General features: G+C 36.6%; 1 protein-coding gene across 5 annotated transcripts in view; it reads left to right on the plus strand.

Annotated features, from left to right (window-relative positions):
• The window catches only part of LOC139964457 (tensin-1-like), a 196613-nt gene that overhangs the window by 56497 nt on the left and 119794 nt on the right, over positions 1-20322 (plus strand). Inside the window, exon 1 of one of the 5 annotated variants that reach the window (XM_071966027.1) lies at positions 9840-10238. The exons of the other annotated variants lie outside the window; for them this stretch is intronic. Within the exon in view, the coding sequence (XP_071822128.1) occupies positions 10212-10238 (27 nt within the window). The 5' untranslated portion in view covers positions 9840-10211. Of the gene's footprint in view, positions 1-9839; positions 10239-20322 lie in introns of those variants that run through there. 5 annotated transcript variants of the gene reach the window in all.

Below are 20322 nucleotides of genomic sequence, written 5' to 3' on the forward strand. Positions count from 1 at the left end.
CTTGAATTTGCCCCCAACCCAGTAAGGCATGCCAGCAATGAAGCTATCCTATCAGCTATTATTGTAATACCTGTGACATGTGTTGCCGTTAAATAGTGTAACTATGGCAACATGTCATATATAATTAACTTTGCATCTTCAGATAATCCCACTCCACTATGCAGAGAGCATATCAAGTGAATTGGAGGATGTTGTGCATATTTAAAATTGAATTAGGAGAAACTTGCATCAATGTAACTGGTTTGTTTATTCTGTGTTTTTTAAGAAGAGACAAATTACACTAAATATAAATATAAATACTTAGTCACACAGGTGCAGACTTAAAACAAGATTGATTGTGTAATATAACCTCTCTTTAATATCTGGGAATAATTTAAATGAAATTAATAAAGGTTCCAGTCAGAAACTCCAGGGCAGCTACTTTGGAAAGGTTTAAGAAAAATTTTAGGTGCTAAGATGTTGGTGCGATCACAATAATGACCTCTTCACTATCACTAGAGTTTTCCTTATCCTGATATTACACATATCATTACACATCATTTTAGTATACTGCCCCCAGTTGAACAGCATTAATCCTCATGAGCCTTTTCTACCTTCTGCCCTCTATTTCCTAAGTTCAGGTTTTTTACTGGAGGGTGGTGATATTTTAAATGTTTACACTAACAAGATATTTAACATTAAAAAGTTAATTTAATGGTAAACGTTGTTGCAAAGGCAGAATTAGTTTTTAGGTAGCCAAGATTTTTGTCATTAGGTAGAGAAGGTTTATAAGGTCTGTTTCAGTCTGTGATTTTAGTGTAATTTAGAGAAAAATGATCTAATTTCAGTTCTCTTGAGTACTGTATTCCAGGTAAACAGATTGATTACAAGCAGAAATTTGGACACATGGCAACTAAATGTCAGTTTAACCTGCTAACTAACCTACATTTGAATCAGTGGTAGCATACATCAGTCCTCAGAAAACAGGATTTTTTCAAAGGTTTTCTAAATTTCTAAATTGGGCGAACCATGAAGATTTTTATATTTTTGTTATATAACATTATATGATATATATAACTGTAAATTCTTTTCTGGATCTTTCAATCAGGGAGTATACTTCAGCTGGTAATTTATAGCAATAATTATGCTATGTAGGAAGTGGCTGAATTCCTATTGCAAGATGTTTTGTACTTTCTTGTTCAAACAACTTTAAGGTATATGCAAAGCATCATGATGATGACAACTTAGAAGCATAAAAAATATTTTATTAATATAAAAATATTAATCAATTTGCCATGCCTAGCTGTGGAACGAGCTTGAAAAGTCACTTGCACACTAAAATGTGATGACTTTCTATAAGTGTTCAAACAATGCAACTTCAGTTCAACTCATATCTTACTCCAACCGCCATCCTCCCTCCTACAACCATGGCGGTATTACTCTAAACTAAAACTGCCAGAGATGTTTAGACTCATGTTTCATACGAATGTGATGACTTTCTATAAGTGTTCAAACAATGCAACTTCAGTTCAACTCATATCTTACTCCAACCGCCATCCTCCCTCCTACAACCATGGCGGTATTACTCTAAACTAAAACTGCCAGAGATGTTTAGACTCATGTTTCATACGATGTCAAACTGTTCCTCCAGTCACACACAATTCAGTGAATTTTATCAGTAATTTGATGACTCAATGTTACAGAACCACACATCTCCTCCTCCTCATTAGAATGTTCAGTGGTCTTTGGGTTTCTCATATCCATCCTTCCTATTGAACTGTTTCTTCCTCTGAAATAGTTACTAATATTATTTGCCCCTCTGCTTGTATGGCAGATGATATGAGAAGTTCCTGGTGAGTAACCATGTCCCTTCGGGCAAAATTTGAAGGAATCTCTGAAATGAGGATGGGGGAGAGTGAGACTAACCACAGCTTAAAAGTAGACCTATCTTGATTGGATTGTGGTGGATAATTCTTTATCCTCTCAGAGAATGGATACCCAGCTAGGATGTTCAATCAATAGCCCCACATGGCGGTGACAAAATGACTTTTTTCAAATTTTATAAGTTGTTTCAGTTTTCATAGAAGAACATCACAGAATGAAAGGAAAAAGAAATAACGACAGGTTTGAATGCATCTTTTGCCTCCAACCTCCCAGTGCTTGTCAGAGAAAAAAGGTTCAGCCGGGGGCAAAACCTTCAGTCGGGAGATTTTTGTCTCCTAAGGAATAAGGAGTCCCCCCTCCCCCATATTATTTGAACCTTTCACATAGTATTTAGTAACATAAGATTAGTTTAATATGCCTCAGAATGCGACATGACATGTGAACTAGTTTCAATGATCACATGACAGCACCCATCTGTTAATCAATCGTTAATTTGCCTCTGGCCCTTCCATAAAGGTTCAGGCCCCTACCTAAATGAGTTTGGTGAAATTTTTAACTTGGGCCCACCCTTGAAAAATCCTATGCATGCCACTGGTGGGGTGGGAGGGGGGGGGCTGGGTGCTGGGGTTGGATGGTGTGTGATTTGAGAAGAGGAAACTGAGTAGGAAAATGAAGGAACATTAGAACCAGTATGATGGTGTTGTATGGATTATGGGGAATGGACAGGTGATAGGTAAATGCAATGCTTCGACATTGTACCATTGTCCTACAAGATGAAGGTAAAAGATCAAATAACCCTTGAAGTTCTCTGATAACATTTCCTGCTACAGTGGTTGAAAAGTCACCCTCATCGCTCTAAATATATAGTGTTGAAGATTAGTAGAAGTAGTACGATACTTGACTGCAAGGGAACGGTGCTAGAACACATCATCTGTTAGGTCGTTTGTCTACTAATAATGAAAGAAACAGGACCTGTAGATAGTAAAAGTTTGTCAATGAAGCTAGAAAGTGTTTCTGTATTGGATGAAACTGTTGTAACCTCATTAAAATAATGCAGCCACATGAGACTCTTTATGAGATAGAGGGGAATAAAAATCATATGTGAATATTACATGACAAGAATGATGCAAACTTTTACAACACAGTGAAAGAAAACAGCTTTACATGTTTTCTGGAGGGGAGGGGAGTGGGATATGGGGAGGGGGAGAGTTTAATATAAAAGAATATTAATTGCATTCAAGTTTATGAGTCAATGGAACTTATCTGCACCCTTTCCTGTATTTCCATAGTGTCGTAACACATACAGAGTTAGTATTATAATCCATTATGTCTTCATATTGCTTTAACACTTTAATAACGTCTGTCTTATGCCCTGCAGTACCAATACTGCTCTACTTCAAAAGTAAGAATCCTTGACAGTGCGGCGGCATGGTTAGTAGATATTAATACCATCTATATCAATTTCATCCCGAAACTCTAGCTTATGAAGGCAGATATTGTTTATTTTGCCTGTAGTCAGTCACCTGTGATTGAAAGCTTGAAATACCAGCTACAATATTCCGATGTGTTTAGGGATGTGAGACTTAGACTCAAGAATACGATGATCATGTAGGAAATGCTTAAAATTTTCCAGCGGTATTAAATTTTCAATTTGTAGACATCTGCATTTCTCTGCCGGCGAGGGTGATTTCACTGGTAACCGTCTTGACAGACTATTGCTGGCAAGAAATTTATTTTCAAATTTACTCTGCCGGCCAGGGTGATTTCACTGGTAACCAACCATCTTGACCGACGATTTCTGGCATGAGATCTATTTTCAAATTCCAATCAGTCACACCAGTGAACGATACAAGACGCCTTGTCGGGCTCAAAAAGTTAATTTTGTGGAGATGGATTGTAAAAGTTGAAAGTAGCTTTTTCCATTTGATCTGCAATTTTACCAAACATTCTGAGTACTACTCAAAGTATGATACAATTGATTTTATGTGTAAAAGTAAGTTGGCCTGACGTTTCGATCCTAGCAGGATCTTTTTCAAAGGCTAAAAAAAAAACCCCTTTGAAGAAGATCCTGCTAGGATCGAAACATCAGGCCAACTTACTTTTACACATTCTCCTACACAGGCTCTCTAGTGGATGAGCAGTTTGCTCACAGTTATAGTTTATTTTTACAATTGATACTAAGCTGCCCTCTATAGTGCCTGGATTTTATTTACCAAATGAAGACAAGCTAGAGAAGATGATGAATTTGATTTTGATCCTAGTTACTTTCCTGCACTGTGACATTTTCATATCAGTTATTATCAGAGAAAAAATGCAGTTGTTTTAATTTTTATGACATGTTAAGTTCATTGTTTCAAACTATACTGGATCATTCAAGCTAGTGACCTACATTGGTATGTGATTAGCATTTAAAAACTTTGAAAACTTGATGAAAGTCTCTCTCAAAAGCTGCTTTCTATTTATGCTTGTCTATAAATACAGTAGTTCTCAGCTGGGGGAGATGTAGCTTTCTAGCTGTCTCACCTGGTCAAACCTTGCTTTTTTCAAGCTTTGACCTAAGTGATGTGAGGACAGTTGATGGGATGTTTAGATTTTGGAAGTGGCAGACATCTTTCTGGCATTAGATGCGAGTTAGTTGTACTTGTTTTGAATTATCAATTCAATGAAAAGTTCTGTGGTATTGATACCTAAAGAACCATCTACATACGAAATGAATATTGATCAAACTTTGACCTTTTAATTTTTTTTAATTATAATATTGATATTCAATAGTGTAGTTTTACACTGTTATAATGTACTTGCAGCTCAGTGTCCTTTAAGCCAATATATTGTTTAATTTCTTTACCAAGTCAGGCTTGCAAATAATTTTCAATATGAAATTTCAATTTAGTTCATACCAATGAAGTGAATTCAAGTCTATATTGAAGTTCCCTCCTATTGTTCAAGTGTATCTTTCTGTATGTATACATGTTTAGTTTGTGCTTCCTCATCCATCTACATTAGATGATCTTTCCAGCTGTGTCTTGTAATTAGATTCATTTCATTGTTTTCGTAACTGCTTGTAAATCTTTGGAGCAAATCTTTTTCATTATCTAACTTTCTGACCATATCTTTGAGAAATGCTGGAATGTAATTGCAGAAGAGTTGATATAATCAGTCATGTATAAACTGTCCTAGACTCGCGGTTCATCTTCAGGGACTCTTGCTATTCAAAATGAGCTGAGAAAAGAGACAAGTGGTGGATGGGGGTGGGGTGGGGTGGGGGAGTTGGGATATGGTTGAGGGAAATAAAACACAACAACAGCATAGCTAGAGGAGGTCCAGTAGAAAACATTGGTTAGGAGCTTGGAACTGGCAAATTTTAAACTGTGAAATATAGAAATAAGAGAAGAAGTTTTTCAGTTCATTGGCCATGTGTTTCTAAGGATGATCAAAATTACCTATATGAACTGGCAGATTAAATGGGAGTGGAAAACAAATGCGGATAATTTTTTTTACATAACAAAACATAAGGACATTGCTTGACAGTTATCACTCCCGGCAATGAGTTACCCTTCAAATCTTAATGTTAAATTCAAGATTTCTCAGCCTCTCCTCAACAGAAGAAAATCTGAATTTTGAAAGTTTAAGCCTTTGTCTTTCCACGACAGTTCAGTGTAGAGTTACTTGCCCTAGCCCCTCTTTTTTTTACATGTAAATATTTTGCCTTATTATTATTATTATACACTGACAGATTGCCAAATCTGCTAGAACATAAGTTGGTAGTACGTTAGTGGGTCATACGTATGTTGGTAGTATGTAAGTTGGTAGTATGTAAGTGGCTGGTACGTAAGTTGCATTTGAAAATGAGCCCTTTAATACCACTGCCATTATAATTTACCTGCCTCTGGCATTTGAATAGGCTCTCACAGTAGATGGGGGGGGGGGGGGGAATTTGAGCTGTGCAAGTGACTTTTCCACGCTGGTATCCTTTGCTAGGCTTGGCGAATTGATTGCATAACACACAGGCTAACGTTCCAGACTAAAAGTTTTGAAAGGTGAAGAAGTGGACAGAGGCGAAAAATGAACGGCAGTCTTACTAAGAGCGGATGTTCAAATGGCTGGTACATAAGTTGCTAGTACATAAGTTGCCAGTACGTAAGTTGCCAGTACATAAGTTGCCAGTACGTAAGTTGCCGGAATGTAAGTTGCCAGTACGTAAGTTGCTAGTAAGTAAGTGGTTAGTGCACAAGTTGCTAGTCATAAGTATGTATTGCTAAATGCAGCCTTTCATGTAGATACCTTTTTCGTATGCAAAAAAATATATCGAATGACATTGATATGGTGACAAACGCTCCTAGGCCTTCACTACTGAAGGTGAACTTAAATTCTTGAAATATTTTGCCTCAAGTCACAAAGGTTATCATCTCTTGAAAATTTGGGTTCTGACCTCCATCCCATCTGAGATGGAGAGAGATTTGTGACAACAGTCACAGGGATCACCCAGTCTCTAACCAGCTGAGCTGGACCATGGGACTGTTACTTCAGTTATAAATCATTCTGAACTGTAGAAGAAATCCTTACTAGCAATTTACAATTACCAGGAGCAGGAGAGGACACCTGACAGTAACACCAATGTTATGTGTTGTTGCATTAATACCCCTGATGGCATCAGTGGAAATATAGGCATAAATGGTTTAGATACCAGAACTTTGGCAATGGAAGTTGGTATGAGAGCATGTATACATAGGTCAGTTTATAATTACTAGCAGATTTCATCATGTGGACCGAACAACAACAAGAATATGCACAAAAACAAGAAAGTACATGTTGTTTCACAGCAGCAACGTTTAGGTATACACCAGCAACATTCAATGGCTTCTCAGAGGGGAAGGGGGGCTTCTCGGAGGGGAGGGGTTCTTGGAGGGGAGTTGGGCCTTCTCAGAGGGGAGGGGGGTGGGGAGGAGCATTTAAATGACAGTTTGATCATACTAAGACTACTTCCTAGATTTTGCTCATTAGATGAATTTGCAGGTGCTAATTAATGAGTCTGCATTTGATTTTGAACATGCACTCTTTTTTCTTTATAGTAATACTGATAATTATATATTAGACATGTTCACATTTTCTTTCTTTGAACATTGTCTGAAGTAAACCTTGGCTATTCAGGTTAATGAGCAAGAGTGGTGGCAGTATCCACCTTTAAAGTTGCATATTGTGTTGGTTTGTAACTTTGTTAGCTATTGTAACTTTGTTATCTATGACATCATTTAGTATTTAGCAGGAAACTGTCACGATCAAAGTAAATATGAGATACATGTTAAATGACAACCTTTGAGTTAGCGCTCCTCATCAGTGATTTGCTAATGTTTTAAATCCAAAGTATAGACAATTTTGTGTCCCTTCCTCCCCCCCACATTTAATGTGCTGTGTATTTTCGTCACTCCTTAAAAAAGTCGGGTGGAGTAACTTAACAGGTGCAGGTAACATTTCAAGATATATACATTCCCAATCCCTTTCCATTAAATAATCAGAATTAATTGGTACCACCCAGGCTCCAGATTCTGTCAAATTCAACACAACTGCAGGGTAATTATTAGTATCATATAGTTCGTACAAAAGATCATCATCTACTAAGGATTGCTTAATAATGCTGGTTTACTCTGTTTCTTACTCTTGGGATTTACATTTGCTGAGGATGAGTTTGTTGTCTCGGCCTTCACCTGTTTTTCTACTGTCATGTTGTATACTTCATGATGACCAGCATTAAATGCCACACTGAAGGAAAACTGCTGCTCTTATTTGATTTATTCACATTAGATATTATTCTTTCTTGGTATCTACTACCATTCATTTCTTAAACACAGAATTCCTGACCTCCCATTTTTAATGGCCTTGTGAAATTTTGGATGATAAATTTTATGTGTAGGTAGGAGATGTATAGGGCAAAGGTACATACCCTGGATATTGGTAATGGCAAAGGGCCATCACCACAGTAAACACAATAACTTTAATTTAAATATTGCTGAGAGTCCAATGGAACTAACAGGAAAAGGCTGTAGTAGACATCTTGTATAAGGAAAAAGAGAACAGGGCTTTTTAGTTGTTTCTTTAGATTTCAGGAGAAACAATTGAACAAATTGAACAAAAAACCACTTCCTCAGATACTTCAAGAATGACTTGGCAGTATTTCAGTGTTTATAAGTCATAGTAAAAAGAAGAAAAGTTTATTTTGATGCTAGTTAACGTTTCTACAATTATTCTGGTTTTTTGAAATATTCACCTTTCAAATATGCTTTATCTTTGGAATGTTCCTTTAAGAGTAACTTAAAGATAACATCTCAATTTACAATGTTAGGTTTCTTTATTAACGAAGATGGACATTCCAACTTCTAAATCTAAAATATTTAATTTGTTAGCATGACTGTTATTATTTTGTTTTCATTCATTCTGAAAGTATGAAAAGTTTAAAAGGTTTCACCTCTTGTAGTGACCCTGTGATGTCACAGATTGATAATCTGGCAGGTAGCCACTGACATCACTTTTAAAATCTCTACCCCCCCCAAATTGACAAAATGTTTCTTATTTATTTGGGGATGTTTACCTCTATCATGTAAGATAAAGATGTCCATTGGGTCTGTTCTCTTTTCATGGATCTGAAATGAACATGGCAGGTGAAATATACAGAGTATATCATTATGCTCTCATCATGGCACTAATTCAAAACTCCATTTTCCATCAAACTTCTACTCTCCAATTCAGGTATTTTGAATAAAAACTAAATCAAACATTAATTCAATTCAAAAACGGGAAGTGCACAAAGAAAATGTATCATTTGAAATTGAAAAAAAAAAAAATCATCGAATATTCTTTGTATATATGTTGCTATTCATGGCCACAAGTAACCACAAAGCAAACTTGCAAATATTTTTTTTCCTCTCAAAATAACTCCCCAGTCTTCAGAGTATAATAGAAACCTTTTAAATTTTAACTCCAAGGTCACTGAAATCTAACCTTTATCCAACTGTATAATGCAGCATCAGTCTATAGTATTAAACCATACATTGACTTTGTGTGCGACTAGTTTCACATTCATTTAGCTCCATTGATGCCAGAAAACCTCTAGTTTTATATCTGCATCACCTTCTTATCACTGGTTTCAGTCCCCTCCCCCTTACTTCCTTCCTTCTTGATAACTCTTTTAATATCAATTTTTTTTTAGTCTTATGCAAGTTCTTAAGACTTTTTACCCAATAACCTTTTGAAACATCTTACCCTCGACTCTGCTACTACTACTACTACTACTACTACTGCATCCATATATCAACATAATCCTACAAAGTTTGGTAATGAATTTGCTGCTCTTTTCATGTCCAGCTTGTTGAGCATATATTCTTTGATTAGTAATATTAGCCCCTGGCCATAAATGCCCTCCAACAACTACTACCCAACCATAAATAAAGAGATACCCCTCTGTGATCTAAGAGCTCTTTGTTTTCTTTGGCTTTTTTCCCCCTCTTTTTTTTACCTTGTCAAATCCCCCTACATACTGAAATTAACTGGCCATAAAAAGATGTTGAAGCAGGCTTCGATTACACAGGCACCTCTAATCATGGAAAACACAACAAACTGCTAAAAGCAAGAACCTATTTACTATGGAAAGACAGAGCTATAAACCGGTACCGGACATATGTAGAACTAGATTAGGGGATGTGGACACTTAAAAAAGGGAATGGAACCACAGTAGGGAAGCTTTAGACTTATTTATTACATTAGGGAATCAATTATATAGAAGAGTATATTATCAATTCATGTATAGAAGTTTGACAAAATTATAGTCGTTTAGGAGATGAATAGGATGTCAATATTTGTGCACATGCTCTAGTCATTGTACTTTTAGCTTGTTCCGTCTCTCTTTCTCTCTCTCTGTGCATGCTTGGTGTACTAACTGAATTGACATTGGATTTGCTCCAAGCAGAACTATATGTGCTACACTTTTTCGGTATCTTTTCACCATTGTTGTTCACTCTGGGCAAAGTGCCAAGTGATGGATGGATTTAATATGATCAGGTTTGAACTTGGAAGAGAATTTAATGGATTGATGACAAATGGTTCTGTTTCCTCATCTTCTGGGGCAGTGAGACTTTTGTGATTTCTCCGGATATTATTTGTACTGCTAGCTGTCGAGATGGCCAGTATGTGTTCAGTTTGTGTGATTATTTCTGAGGGAATTTGAAGCAAGAGTGGAGGGTTGTCAATGGAAACAGGATTGTTAAATTGGAACTGAAGTGACACAGTTCTAGGATTGCAAAGCTGTTCAACCTGCTTAAAATTGGAATTATTGTTGGTCACATTCTTCATAATTAATAATGGGGAATTGTTACAGTCTCGTCAAGGTAAGTCACTTAGTAAGAAAAATAAATAGCATGCATAGCTTTGTGTGGTCTTATTTGGGTGGTCTAGCTATTTTCATATTTTTACAAAATTATTATTTTTCTCTAAACCATGATAGTTTTGTATGAAACAAATGTGAAAGCAGATTATTCAGGGACTTAGTAATGAATTTTATTTTGTATGGGTGTAATTATATACATTTACTGTAATTTTTTACATAATATGGGTGGTATTGATATTTGAGAAGTAGTCACTGTTATACTGGCTAACTTTAAAGAGTGCTTAGTATTAACCCTGCATTTGTGATTGTTCTATACTAAAAAATTATATTTCATTACATTGTCCTGCCTCCCATTAACCCAGTTTTTGGTCCCTGATATACATAGTATATGTAGCTTATATTACAAATGGGAAATTCAAAGAAAAAAAGAAAATAATAGTTAGATAAATAACAAAAACATAGCCATATAGCTATATGCTATATACTAATATCTCTCTCTATGAAGCATTTTTGCTGCTCAGATAGTATAGCTTCAAATAATATAGTGTTGTGCTGTACAGATGTATCTTAATTGTTACACATAATAATCTCAATATATCCTTAGCAACGGTTTGGTCTATTACGTGGTGAAACCTTATTTAATGTAACTGAAGGTATTTCTGTGAACAAATAGTATTTTTTGTGCAAACATCTGGAATACTTTTGCTGAAACTAACTAAACACATGGTTTTGTTAACATGATGTTTTATGCGTTGCTGCATGTGTGCTATTGTTTAAGGATAGATCAATAATATGCTTGCGTACAGTGTTTACAGTCTCCATGTTTATTTCTATGCATGGCAACAGTATATGCTCCTGACTATATACTATATCACGATGCAATCATACTGCGTATAATATTACAATATTAAATCAATCAGTGTTTCCAAGAGCTGTCAAAAACACCAACCAAGGATGATCAAACCGAGGCTGTCAAATAATTCTCACGCTTTTTCTACTCCACACCTGTTTGTAACATTTCTCTGACAGTGTTTTGGTCTTTGATCAGGTATCATGGAATATACTAGAAGAACTTGACAAAAAATTGTAATGGGAGAAAGAACAGAACGAAACAATTCAAAAAAAGGAAGGTGTACAGAAAAGTGTATTAATAGATATTGATATTTCTCCCTTTGTTCTGCTGCAGTTTCATAAATAATTGTGTTATTAGAAATATTCAGGTCTTAACGCTCATACGGGCAGATATATATCTTTGTGTAGTTATTATCAGGTTCAGTGATGCTATATATATCTTCAATAATTATTAATCAGAATGGAGAGCTCAGTTGAGACTGGAGAGATGTAGGAGCGTGATCTTCTGCTGTCATGCATGCATCGTGATCCAAACAGTGCTGGAAACAATCTGAATGGCTGTCCCATAATGTGGGGGAGGGGAGGGGGAGGGGGAGGGGTACTGTCCCATACTGTGGGGGAGGGGGAGTAGGAGGGGAGGGGAGGGGTACTGTATCGCTGTAATAGGGATAATAGGGTGGGGGGGGGAGAAACCACTTTGTACTTACAACTGTCAATGGACTAGAATGTGTAACATTTACACTGGACTGGCCTATTCTTGTCCATCCCACAGTGCTGTAGTGTCCTGTTCTCTTACTAAGCCAATGCTTATGCACTATCAGATGTAAAGTAGGGGGGGGGGTTATGTCAGGGAAGTTCCCACTGTTTCTAACAGTACACAGAACCACTAAGGTCGTTGCTAGGGATGGCATGTCCACACAGAGAGATTAATAGGGTTTTTAAAGTAGCTTTCTGAGTTCACTTAGCTACCAAATATAAGATTGCAGTTTATCACACTAAGACACCTTGCCAGATACTTTCACCAAATTAAGGTTTTAATGAAAAGGTAATTAATAATGCTGATCAGTTCTCAACATTTTGTAGCCCAGACGCTATATATTAAAATTTGTATTAAGTGAAATGCAAATTGGCAAGTTTCAAGAGTTGAGACATTTTCTAAATTCAACTTTCACTAGTCTAGCTAATGATCTCTGCATTGTGATGGATTTTGAGTATCTAATAGCATACAAAATTGATCAAAATCAATGCAAAAAGTTGCATTAACGCAGTTGGGACTTACACTTTGTTCAAATGCAATGAGTTGCTTTAACGCAGTTGGGACTTTTACTTTGTTCAACTTTGCAAAATACACCAGGTTACCGAAATCCTCTGAAAGGTGTAATGACTCAGTATGAAAGGAACAGAAGTGAGCCTACTATTGCTATATAGTTTATGTACATACTTTATTGTTTCATATCACAGTAAGATTATAATAATTGTGTCAGTATTGATTAAAATGACATATGTATGAAATATCTACAGCTGGATCAAATACATTCGTTCAAGCTGATATATAACATGTCACCTTTAAAGAGCTGCATTATGCAATTCAAGATGAGTGGTATACACCGTAGATTCAATGCAGTGAATCTTTACCATATATATACTGAATGCAGAGAATATCTTAGTGTTCAAAGTTTGTGTAGCATTTTCGAGGTCTCTTAAATTAATCTGATTGAATGCTTTAGTTCCTGTATAGAAAATTATATATACATCTTAACACTTATATAGCAACTTGACCATTTTGTGTAGTGCGATACTGGATAAATTGTACTGTGGAATGTATCACATATATAGGAAGCTTTGGTGTTTAAAAGGTTTCATTAGATGTGCAGAACACATGATATGGATAACATTACAACTGCATGTTGGCTACATGTACATTTTAACATTACAATATGTTTTGCTCTTTGCATATTTGAATATACTCACATCACCTTTACCGTAAATTTTTAGTATGGCTTGCAAGTTTTACAGGCACATTTAAACATACTGATATTATCCCCCAGTGCTTATGCTAAGTTACTATTGGGTTAAAATACCAATATGTGACAGTTCACCTCCCCAAGATCACTTTTTGATGACAATAGGGCGACTTTTTATGTCTCTTCTTCTTGAACCTATACAACCTTTTTACTGATCCTGCAATTTATCAGAATGTAGGATTGGTTACCATGGCAATGATGGCCACATGGACCTAAGGGTCTATATGCAAGGTTGTTTAATTACCTCCTTTGTGGGTACTTCAGATTGTTTACTTCTCTCTGTGTGATGGATCATGAATATCCTCGGCTGTTGATGATCATGTCTTCAGTACTAGGTGCTTCTACAAAGATGGAGATGATCTGATAAGCTTTATGGAGACAGAAGACTGCAGAGGAGTAACCTTTAACTTGTCCTGATAACCTGTCAGGGATGAGTTATCTCAAGGATGAGTTATCTCAAGGATGAGGTATCTCAAGGATACCTCCAAAATTAAGTGTTACAAAATGAATGGTTTCAACTACAGTACTAAGGTGGTAATGATGAGTACAATCTCTCCTCAATATATTGACTGACACTTTTTGAAGATAACAGGGAATGACAAAGACACCACCAATCTTATTTTGTTACAATGTCAAGTCAGGATGGGACGCCAACAACTCAGCTGGGTAACAGTTTCTCGTCGCCTTAAATATTTAGACATTGAAGATGACACATAGTTTCATGAATTGAACAAGTCTATTAGGGATGCAGATGCTCTTGATATCATAGTAACAAGTGACTATTTTTTAGGAAAGATAACTCATAATACACAATTTGACAAGGCTATCTGGCCATTGCAGCAAGAATTGGCTATTCAGGATAGCACATGATTCTGTGTGTGCATGTTACATGTTAGGTATGAAATATCACTCCCTTATTCAGAATAGGAGGTTATGTAAGGGCAAGTAAGGCAGCTTTTGAGAGAAATGTCTACGACCCTTTTAACAGGGCTAGGGCAAACTGAACTGATTCAGAATAGAATATGACTCTCTGTAAACAACTCTTTTGAGAGTAGCACATAGCCTAGCACACCAGTCTATTGAGAGCACGTAGCACATAGCCTAGTATACACCAGTCTATTGAGAGTAGCACATAGCCTAGTACACAAGTCTATTGAGAGTAGCACATAGCCTAGTACACAAGTCTATTGAGAGTAGCACATAGCCTAGTACACAAGTCTATTGAGAGTAGCACATAGCCTAGTATACACAAGTCTATTGAGAGTAGCACATAGCCTAGTACACAAGTCTATTGAGAGTAGCACATAGCCTAGTATACACAAGTCTATTGAGAGTAGCACATAGCCTAGTACACAAGTCTATTGAGAGTAGCACATAGCCTAGCACACCAGTCTATTGATAGTAGCACATTGCCTAGTATACACAAGTCTATTGAGAGTAGCACATAGCCTAGTATACACAAGTCTATTGATAGTAGCACATTGCCTAGTATACACAAGTCTATTGAGAGTAGCACATAGCCTAGTACACAAGTCTATTGAGAGTAGCACATAGCCTAGTACACAAGTCTATTGAGAGTAGCACATAGCCTAGTACACAAGTCTATTGAGAGTAGCACATAGCCTAGTATACACAAGTCTATTGAGAGTAGCACATAGCCTAGTACACAAGTCTATTGAGAGTAGCACATAGCCTAGTATACACAAGTCTATTGAGAGTAGCACATAGCCTAGTACACAAGTCTATTGAGAGTAGCACATAGCCTAGCACACCAGTCTATTGATAGTAGCACATTGCCTAGTATACACAAGTCTATTGAGAGTAGCACATAGCCTAGTATACACAAGTCTATTGAGAGTAGCACATAGCCTAGTACACAAGTCTATTGAGAGTAGCACATAGCCTATAGTACACAAGTCTATTGAGAGTAGCACATAGCCTAGTACACCAGTCTATTGAGAGTAGCACATAGCCTAGCACACCAGTCTATTGATAGTAGCACATTGCCTAGTATACACAAGTCTATTGAGAGTAGCACATAGCCTAGTATACACAAGTCTATTGAGAGTAGCACATAGCCTAGTACACAAGTCTATTGAGAGTAGCACATAGCCTATAGTACACAAGTCTATTGAGAGTAGCACATAGCCTAGCACACCAGTCTATTGATAGTAGCACATTGCCTAGTATACACAAGTCTATTGAGAGTAGCACATAGCCTAGTATACACAAGTCTATTGAGAGTAGCACATAGCCTAGTACACAAGTCTATTGAGAGTAGCACATAGCCTAGCACACCAGTCTATTGATAGTAGCACATTGCCTAGTATACACAAGTCTATTGAGAGTAGCACATAGCCTAGTATACACAAGTCTATTGAGAGTAGCACATAGCCTAGTACACAAGTCTATTGAGAGTAGCACATAGCCTATAGTACACAAGTCTATTGAGAGTAGCACATAGCCTAGTACACCAGTCTATTGAGAGTAGCACATAGCCTAGCACACCAGTCTATTGATAGTAGCACATTGCCTAGTATACACAAGTCTATTGAGAGTAGCACATAGCCTAGTACACAAGTCTATTGAGAGTAGCACATAGCCTAGTACACAAGTCTATTGAGAGTAGCACATAGCCTAGTATACACAAGTCTATTGAGAGTAGCACATGGCCTAGTACACAAGTCTATTGAGAGTAGCACATAGCCTAGCACACCAGTCTATTGATAGTAGCACATTGCCTAGTATACACAAGTCTATTGAGAGTAGCACATAGCCTAGTACACAAGTCTATTGAGAGTAGCACATAGCCTATAGTACACAAGTCTATTGAGAGTAGCACATAGCCTAGTACACCAGTCTATTGAGAGTAGCACATAGCCTAGTACACAAGTCTATTGAGAGTAGCACATAGCCTATAGTACACAAGTCTATTGAGAGTAGCACATAGCCTAGTACACCAGTCTATTGAGAGTAGCACATAGCCTAGTACACAAGTCTATTGAGAGTAGCACATAGCCTAGTACACAAGTCTATTGAGAGTAGCACATAGCCTATAGTACACAAGTCTATTGAGAGTAGCACATAGCTTAGTACACAAGTCTATTGAGAGTAGCACATAGCCTAGTACACAACTCTATTGAGAGTAGCACATAGCCTAGTACACAACTCTATTGAGAGTAGCACATAGCCTATAGTACACAAGTCTACTGAGAGTAGCACATAGCCTAGTACACAAGTCTATTTAGAGTAGCACATAGCCTATACACAAGTCTATTGAGAGTAGCACATAGCCTAGTACACAAGTCTATTAGAGAGTAGCACATAGCCTATAGTACACAACTCTATTGAGAGTAGCACATAGCCTATAGTACACAAGTCTATTGAGAGTAGCACATAGCCTATAGTACACAAGTCTACTGAGAGTAGCAGTCTATGTATCATGGTCTAGTGTCAACTCTCCAGGAAGGCGGTCGGGTTCAAAATCAATTTAATGCTGAACACCAGAGTGTGGGTCTGATCCATAAATGCAAACAAATCCTTGGATAGTGCCTCAAGGACAAATACATTAATCAACTTCACAATTCTATCAAGAAAGCACACCATAGTTTCATATTGTAATAAGAAAAAGCTCAATTATGCGTAACAGTGGTGCATTGAATTTATTTTGCTGATAGGCTACAAAGCCATAGTCTATCAAGCTAGCACATCAAGGACAAGCGTTTAATAATCAGCTTCACATTTTTTTGGGAAAGATGAAAAAATGTGGTATTGGTAGTGCTTAGCAATAATGCTTAAATTATCTTGCCATAGATTTCACAAGCTGTATAGGAAAATAAAAAAGAAATAGGAAAAAAAAAAACGTAGGAAGAAAAAACAAAATCAACCAAATAAGAAAGATATATACTTGGTGTAATAAATACTTTCTGAAGATAGACCCAAGGTCCTTTTTCAGATGTCATATATTGTTTTTATTGCCAGTGCTTTTCATATTTCATTTTATTTTTGGTATGATTTATTGGTTGCTAAGTGATAATCATATACATTTAAGTAGCATAGTGCTCATAACAGTTGTCAACCAGACAGAAATGAGATACATATATATTGCCGAAAGAAATAAGGTGAAAAAAAAAAACAATTTCACCACAATGCACATTTTATAATTTCATGTTTTAATGAAAAAGAAATAAAGGTCAATATAAAGTAAGTGGTTGCTTTGAGGTTTGCTTAGTTGATATGGATATTTTGCCAAAAAAAAAACAAGAATGTTAAAAAAAGTTGGAAGCAATTATGATATTACTTGTAAAAAGAAAAAGTCAAGAAAAACACTGGTTGCGAAGTAACCTTCTTCTGTTTGTATGCTTCATTTCAGGCTCACTTTACTGACAATGGTTGTAGCTATGAACATGGCAATAGAAGTGCCTTGGTAAAATTGATAATGTCACATTGTCACGCAATATAGATTGAGTTGGATTTTGTTTATGTGAAGTCACTGTGTCACAGAAGATATGGGAGAAGAATTAGAGCATGGCAGTATAAGGAAGACACATTTAGGTTATCACTAAATTAATTGCAAAAGTGAATGAATAATGGAAACTCAGTTTCCGTTATTCATAAAAAGCTGTATTCCTGATAAAATCCCTCACCTGCTACTTTCTGGGTTATATGGAATGATACTGGGCCAGCGTATCCCCTGGTTACATGGTATTCAAGGTACTGTGGCATCTGACTGGCACCCCTAGCAACGAAATGGCTATATAGGAATCACCACTAACTAAAGGCTAGATAGCTCAGTTGATAGAGTGCAGAGGTCACAGGGTCGAATCCTGTTCCAGCCATTAATTTCTTTGCTCTTTGCCAATGACTAAGTTAAGTAAGACATTTAGTTTGAATTGATTATTTTTCTGTTTTTATCAACTAAGTTATTTCATTTTAGTTTAACACTACATTTTCTTCTATAACCTCATGCGTTGTTATTTGTTTATTGTTATTATTAGTTTTTTTTATGTGGGGTGTGGGGGGGGGCAGGGATGAGGCAAAAACAGAGGGAGGGATACATGATTTAATTGGTTACACCCTTAGTTGTAGTTGATTCATTAGATGTGCACTCAGTAAAGTTGTCTTCATTATGGCAAATAAAATTATCAATGTGCCTTATCAATGTGCCTGATAATGACAGTTGCTATGTTCGTTATAGCTTATAATACTGACTATGGTTTAATTATGTTAATTGTGGTAAATACACGTCTCAATCCCCCTAATTCTGAAATTTCACCTATGTTTGCTGTTTTTTCCCCATCAGTGAGCCATCTTTTACAGTAGCAGCAGTAGTAGTAGTAACTGTGTTTAGTAATGATTTATATACCTCTGTGGTGGTTTTAGAATGATTGTGTGGTTTCCAAGGAATGCCAGGTGGTATATCATAATGATTAAATGAGCTGAGTTAAAGGAGTGTACATTGACTAAAAGTAGCACATGGACAGTTAACCTTGTATGCTTCAGATGCTGTGTACTTGTAGATGTGTCCATTTTGTAGTTCAGGATATTATATCAGTTGATTTGGATCATCTCAAGCTATCATTCATTAATTGTCACTGCGTGGGGGTGGGGGAGTGGGGGGGTATAGCATGAGAACGGTATAAATAAAATCATGCAGCACCACAGCCACCGCATGAATGTCTGTAAACGATACAGAGCTGTACTTGCCATATTAAACTCAGACATTTAGCGATGTTTTGTTAGTTTCAGAAAAGAAATCTTCAAAGGGCTACATCAATATTTTAGTCTGCCACAGACCTAGAAAACTGCCACAGATGCCTCCATGTCCCGACCCTTTCCCCCCCATCACTCACTGGTGGGAGGCCGGACTTTGCCAGTCGTAATGGCTTGGACATTTGTTATGAACGGAAAAGAAACAAACTTGTCCCCAGAAATCATAGCTAGATTCCTGTTAAATTGTGTATCGATCTGTAAAACACTATAGGGAGGCTGGACTTTGCCAGTCATAATGGCTTGGACGTTCGTTATGAACGGAAAAGAAACAAACTTGTCCCCAGAAATCATAGCTACATTGCTGTTAAATTGTGTATCGATCTGTAACACACAAGTGATAAGCCCTGCACATCGATGTCAGCTGGTTATTAGTTTCCTTGTCCTGAGTATGCAGCCTACATTTAGTCAGCTGTTTGACCCACAAGCCTACTGCAAGCTCTGCTCCATTTAATCTATAAAATCTTGTTGATTTAATATACTGTATGCTCAATATTCCTGGACATTTTCCTCGCTGTAAACTGCATGCATGGTGGGGTTATGCTTATCTCATCTTCTTGACATAGGAGCAGTATTCTCACTTTGGGGTTGTTCAGTTTGAATATGTAAGGGTGCTACTACTAAGGATATGGTTAGAATTTTGAGGTGATCGAAACGAGGAAACCTTTAAGTGTTGGAACTGTGGTAAAATTTATCATATAAATTAGAATGTTACTTAAGGATGTTCTACACTGTATTAACATCTTAAAATTTCATCTGAATATTATACAATTACTTCTGTTATTTAAGAAAATTTAACCTTGTATTCCTTCAAAGTGAATTGAAAATCCTTTTGTTTATGGTTCATACAAAATTCAACTGATGTCAGATTAAAATTTGTCCACCTTCAAACTTAGCATCTGAACTCTTTTAGTACAAAAGAAACAAAAAAGAAGAAAGATTAATACTTCATTATGTTTGAAAGTTTCTATAAGGAATAAATTTATATAAGATTGATTAAATTGATCTCACTGATCTCTCATTAATACCTGCCTCCAACTTCTACATACACACTTTCCTAGCTGTACCTAGACTCCTAGAACTTTGGATACATCACAGCAAACTATATTAGACATCATCTTAACCTGATTAGAACTAACACGGATGATTCATTTGTGGAAAGTCCCTTTAAAATTCTAATTTATTCCAGTTATGTTTGCTTCTCCTTTCATGTGTGTGTTAATATGAAAGAGTCTCCAGAGGAATTAGAAGACACATGCTATCTGCTGTGTCAATATTCCATCCATGCAATCAAGGCATGGCGATGATACCCCATATCAGTAAAAACAGATTGAAAGTATAGGTTTTTACTAACTTTCTATCATTTTGGTGTGATCTTTTTGCATACATGCAACCAATTATGTTGTGTGTGTTAGGGTTGACTGCTTCCTGTGAGGAGTT

Source organism: Apostichopus japonicus, chromosome 23 (assembly GCF_037975245.1).
Source record: "Apostichopus japonicus isolate 1M-3 chromosome 23, ASM3797524v1, whole genome shotgun sequence".
NCBI classification, from domain to species: domain Eukaryota; kingdom Metazoa; phylum Echinodermata; class Holothuroidea; order Aspidochirotida; family Stichopodidae; genus Apostichopus; species Apostichopus japonicus.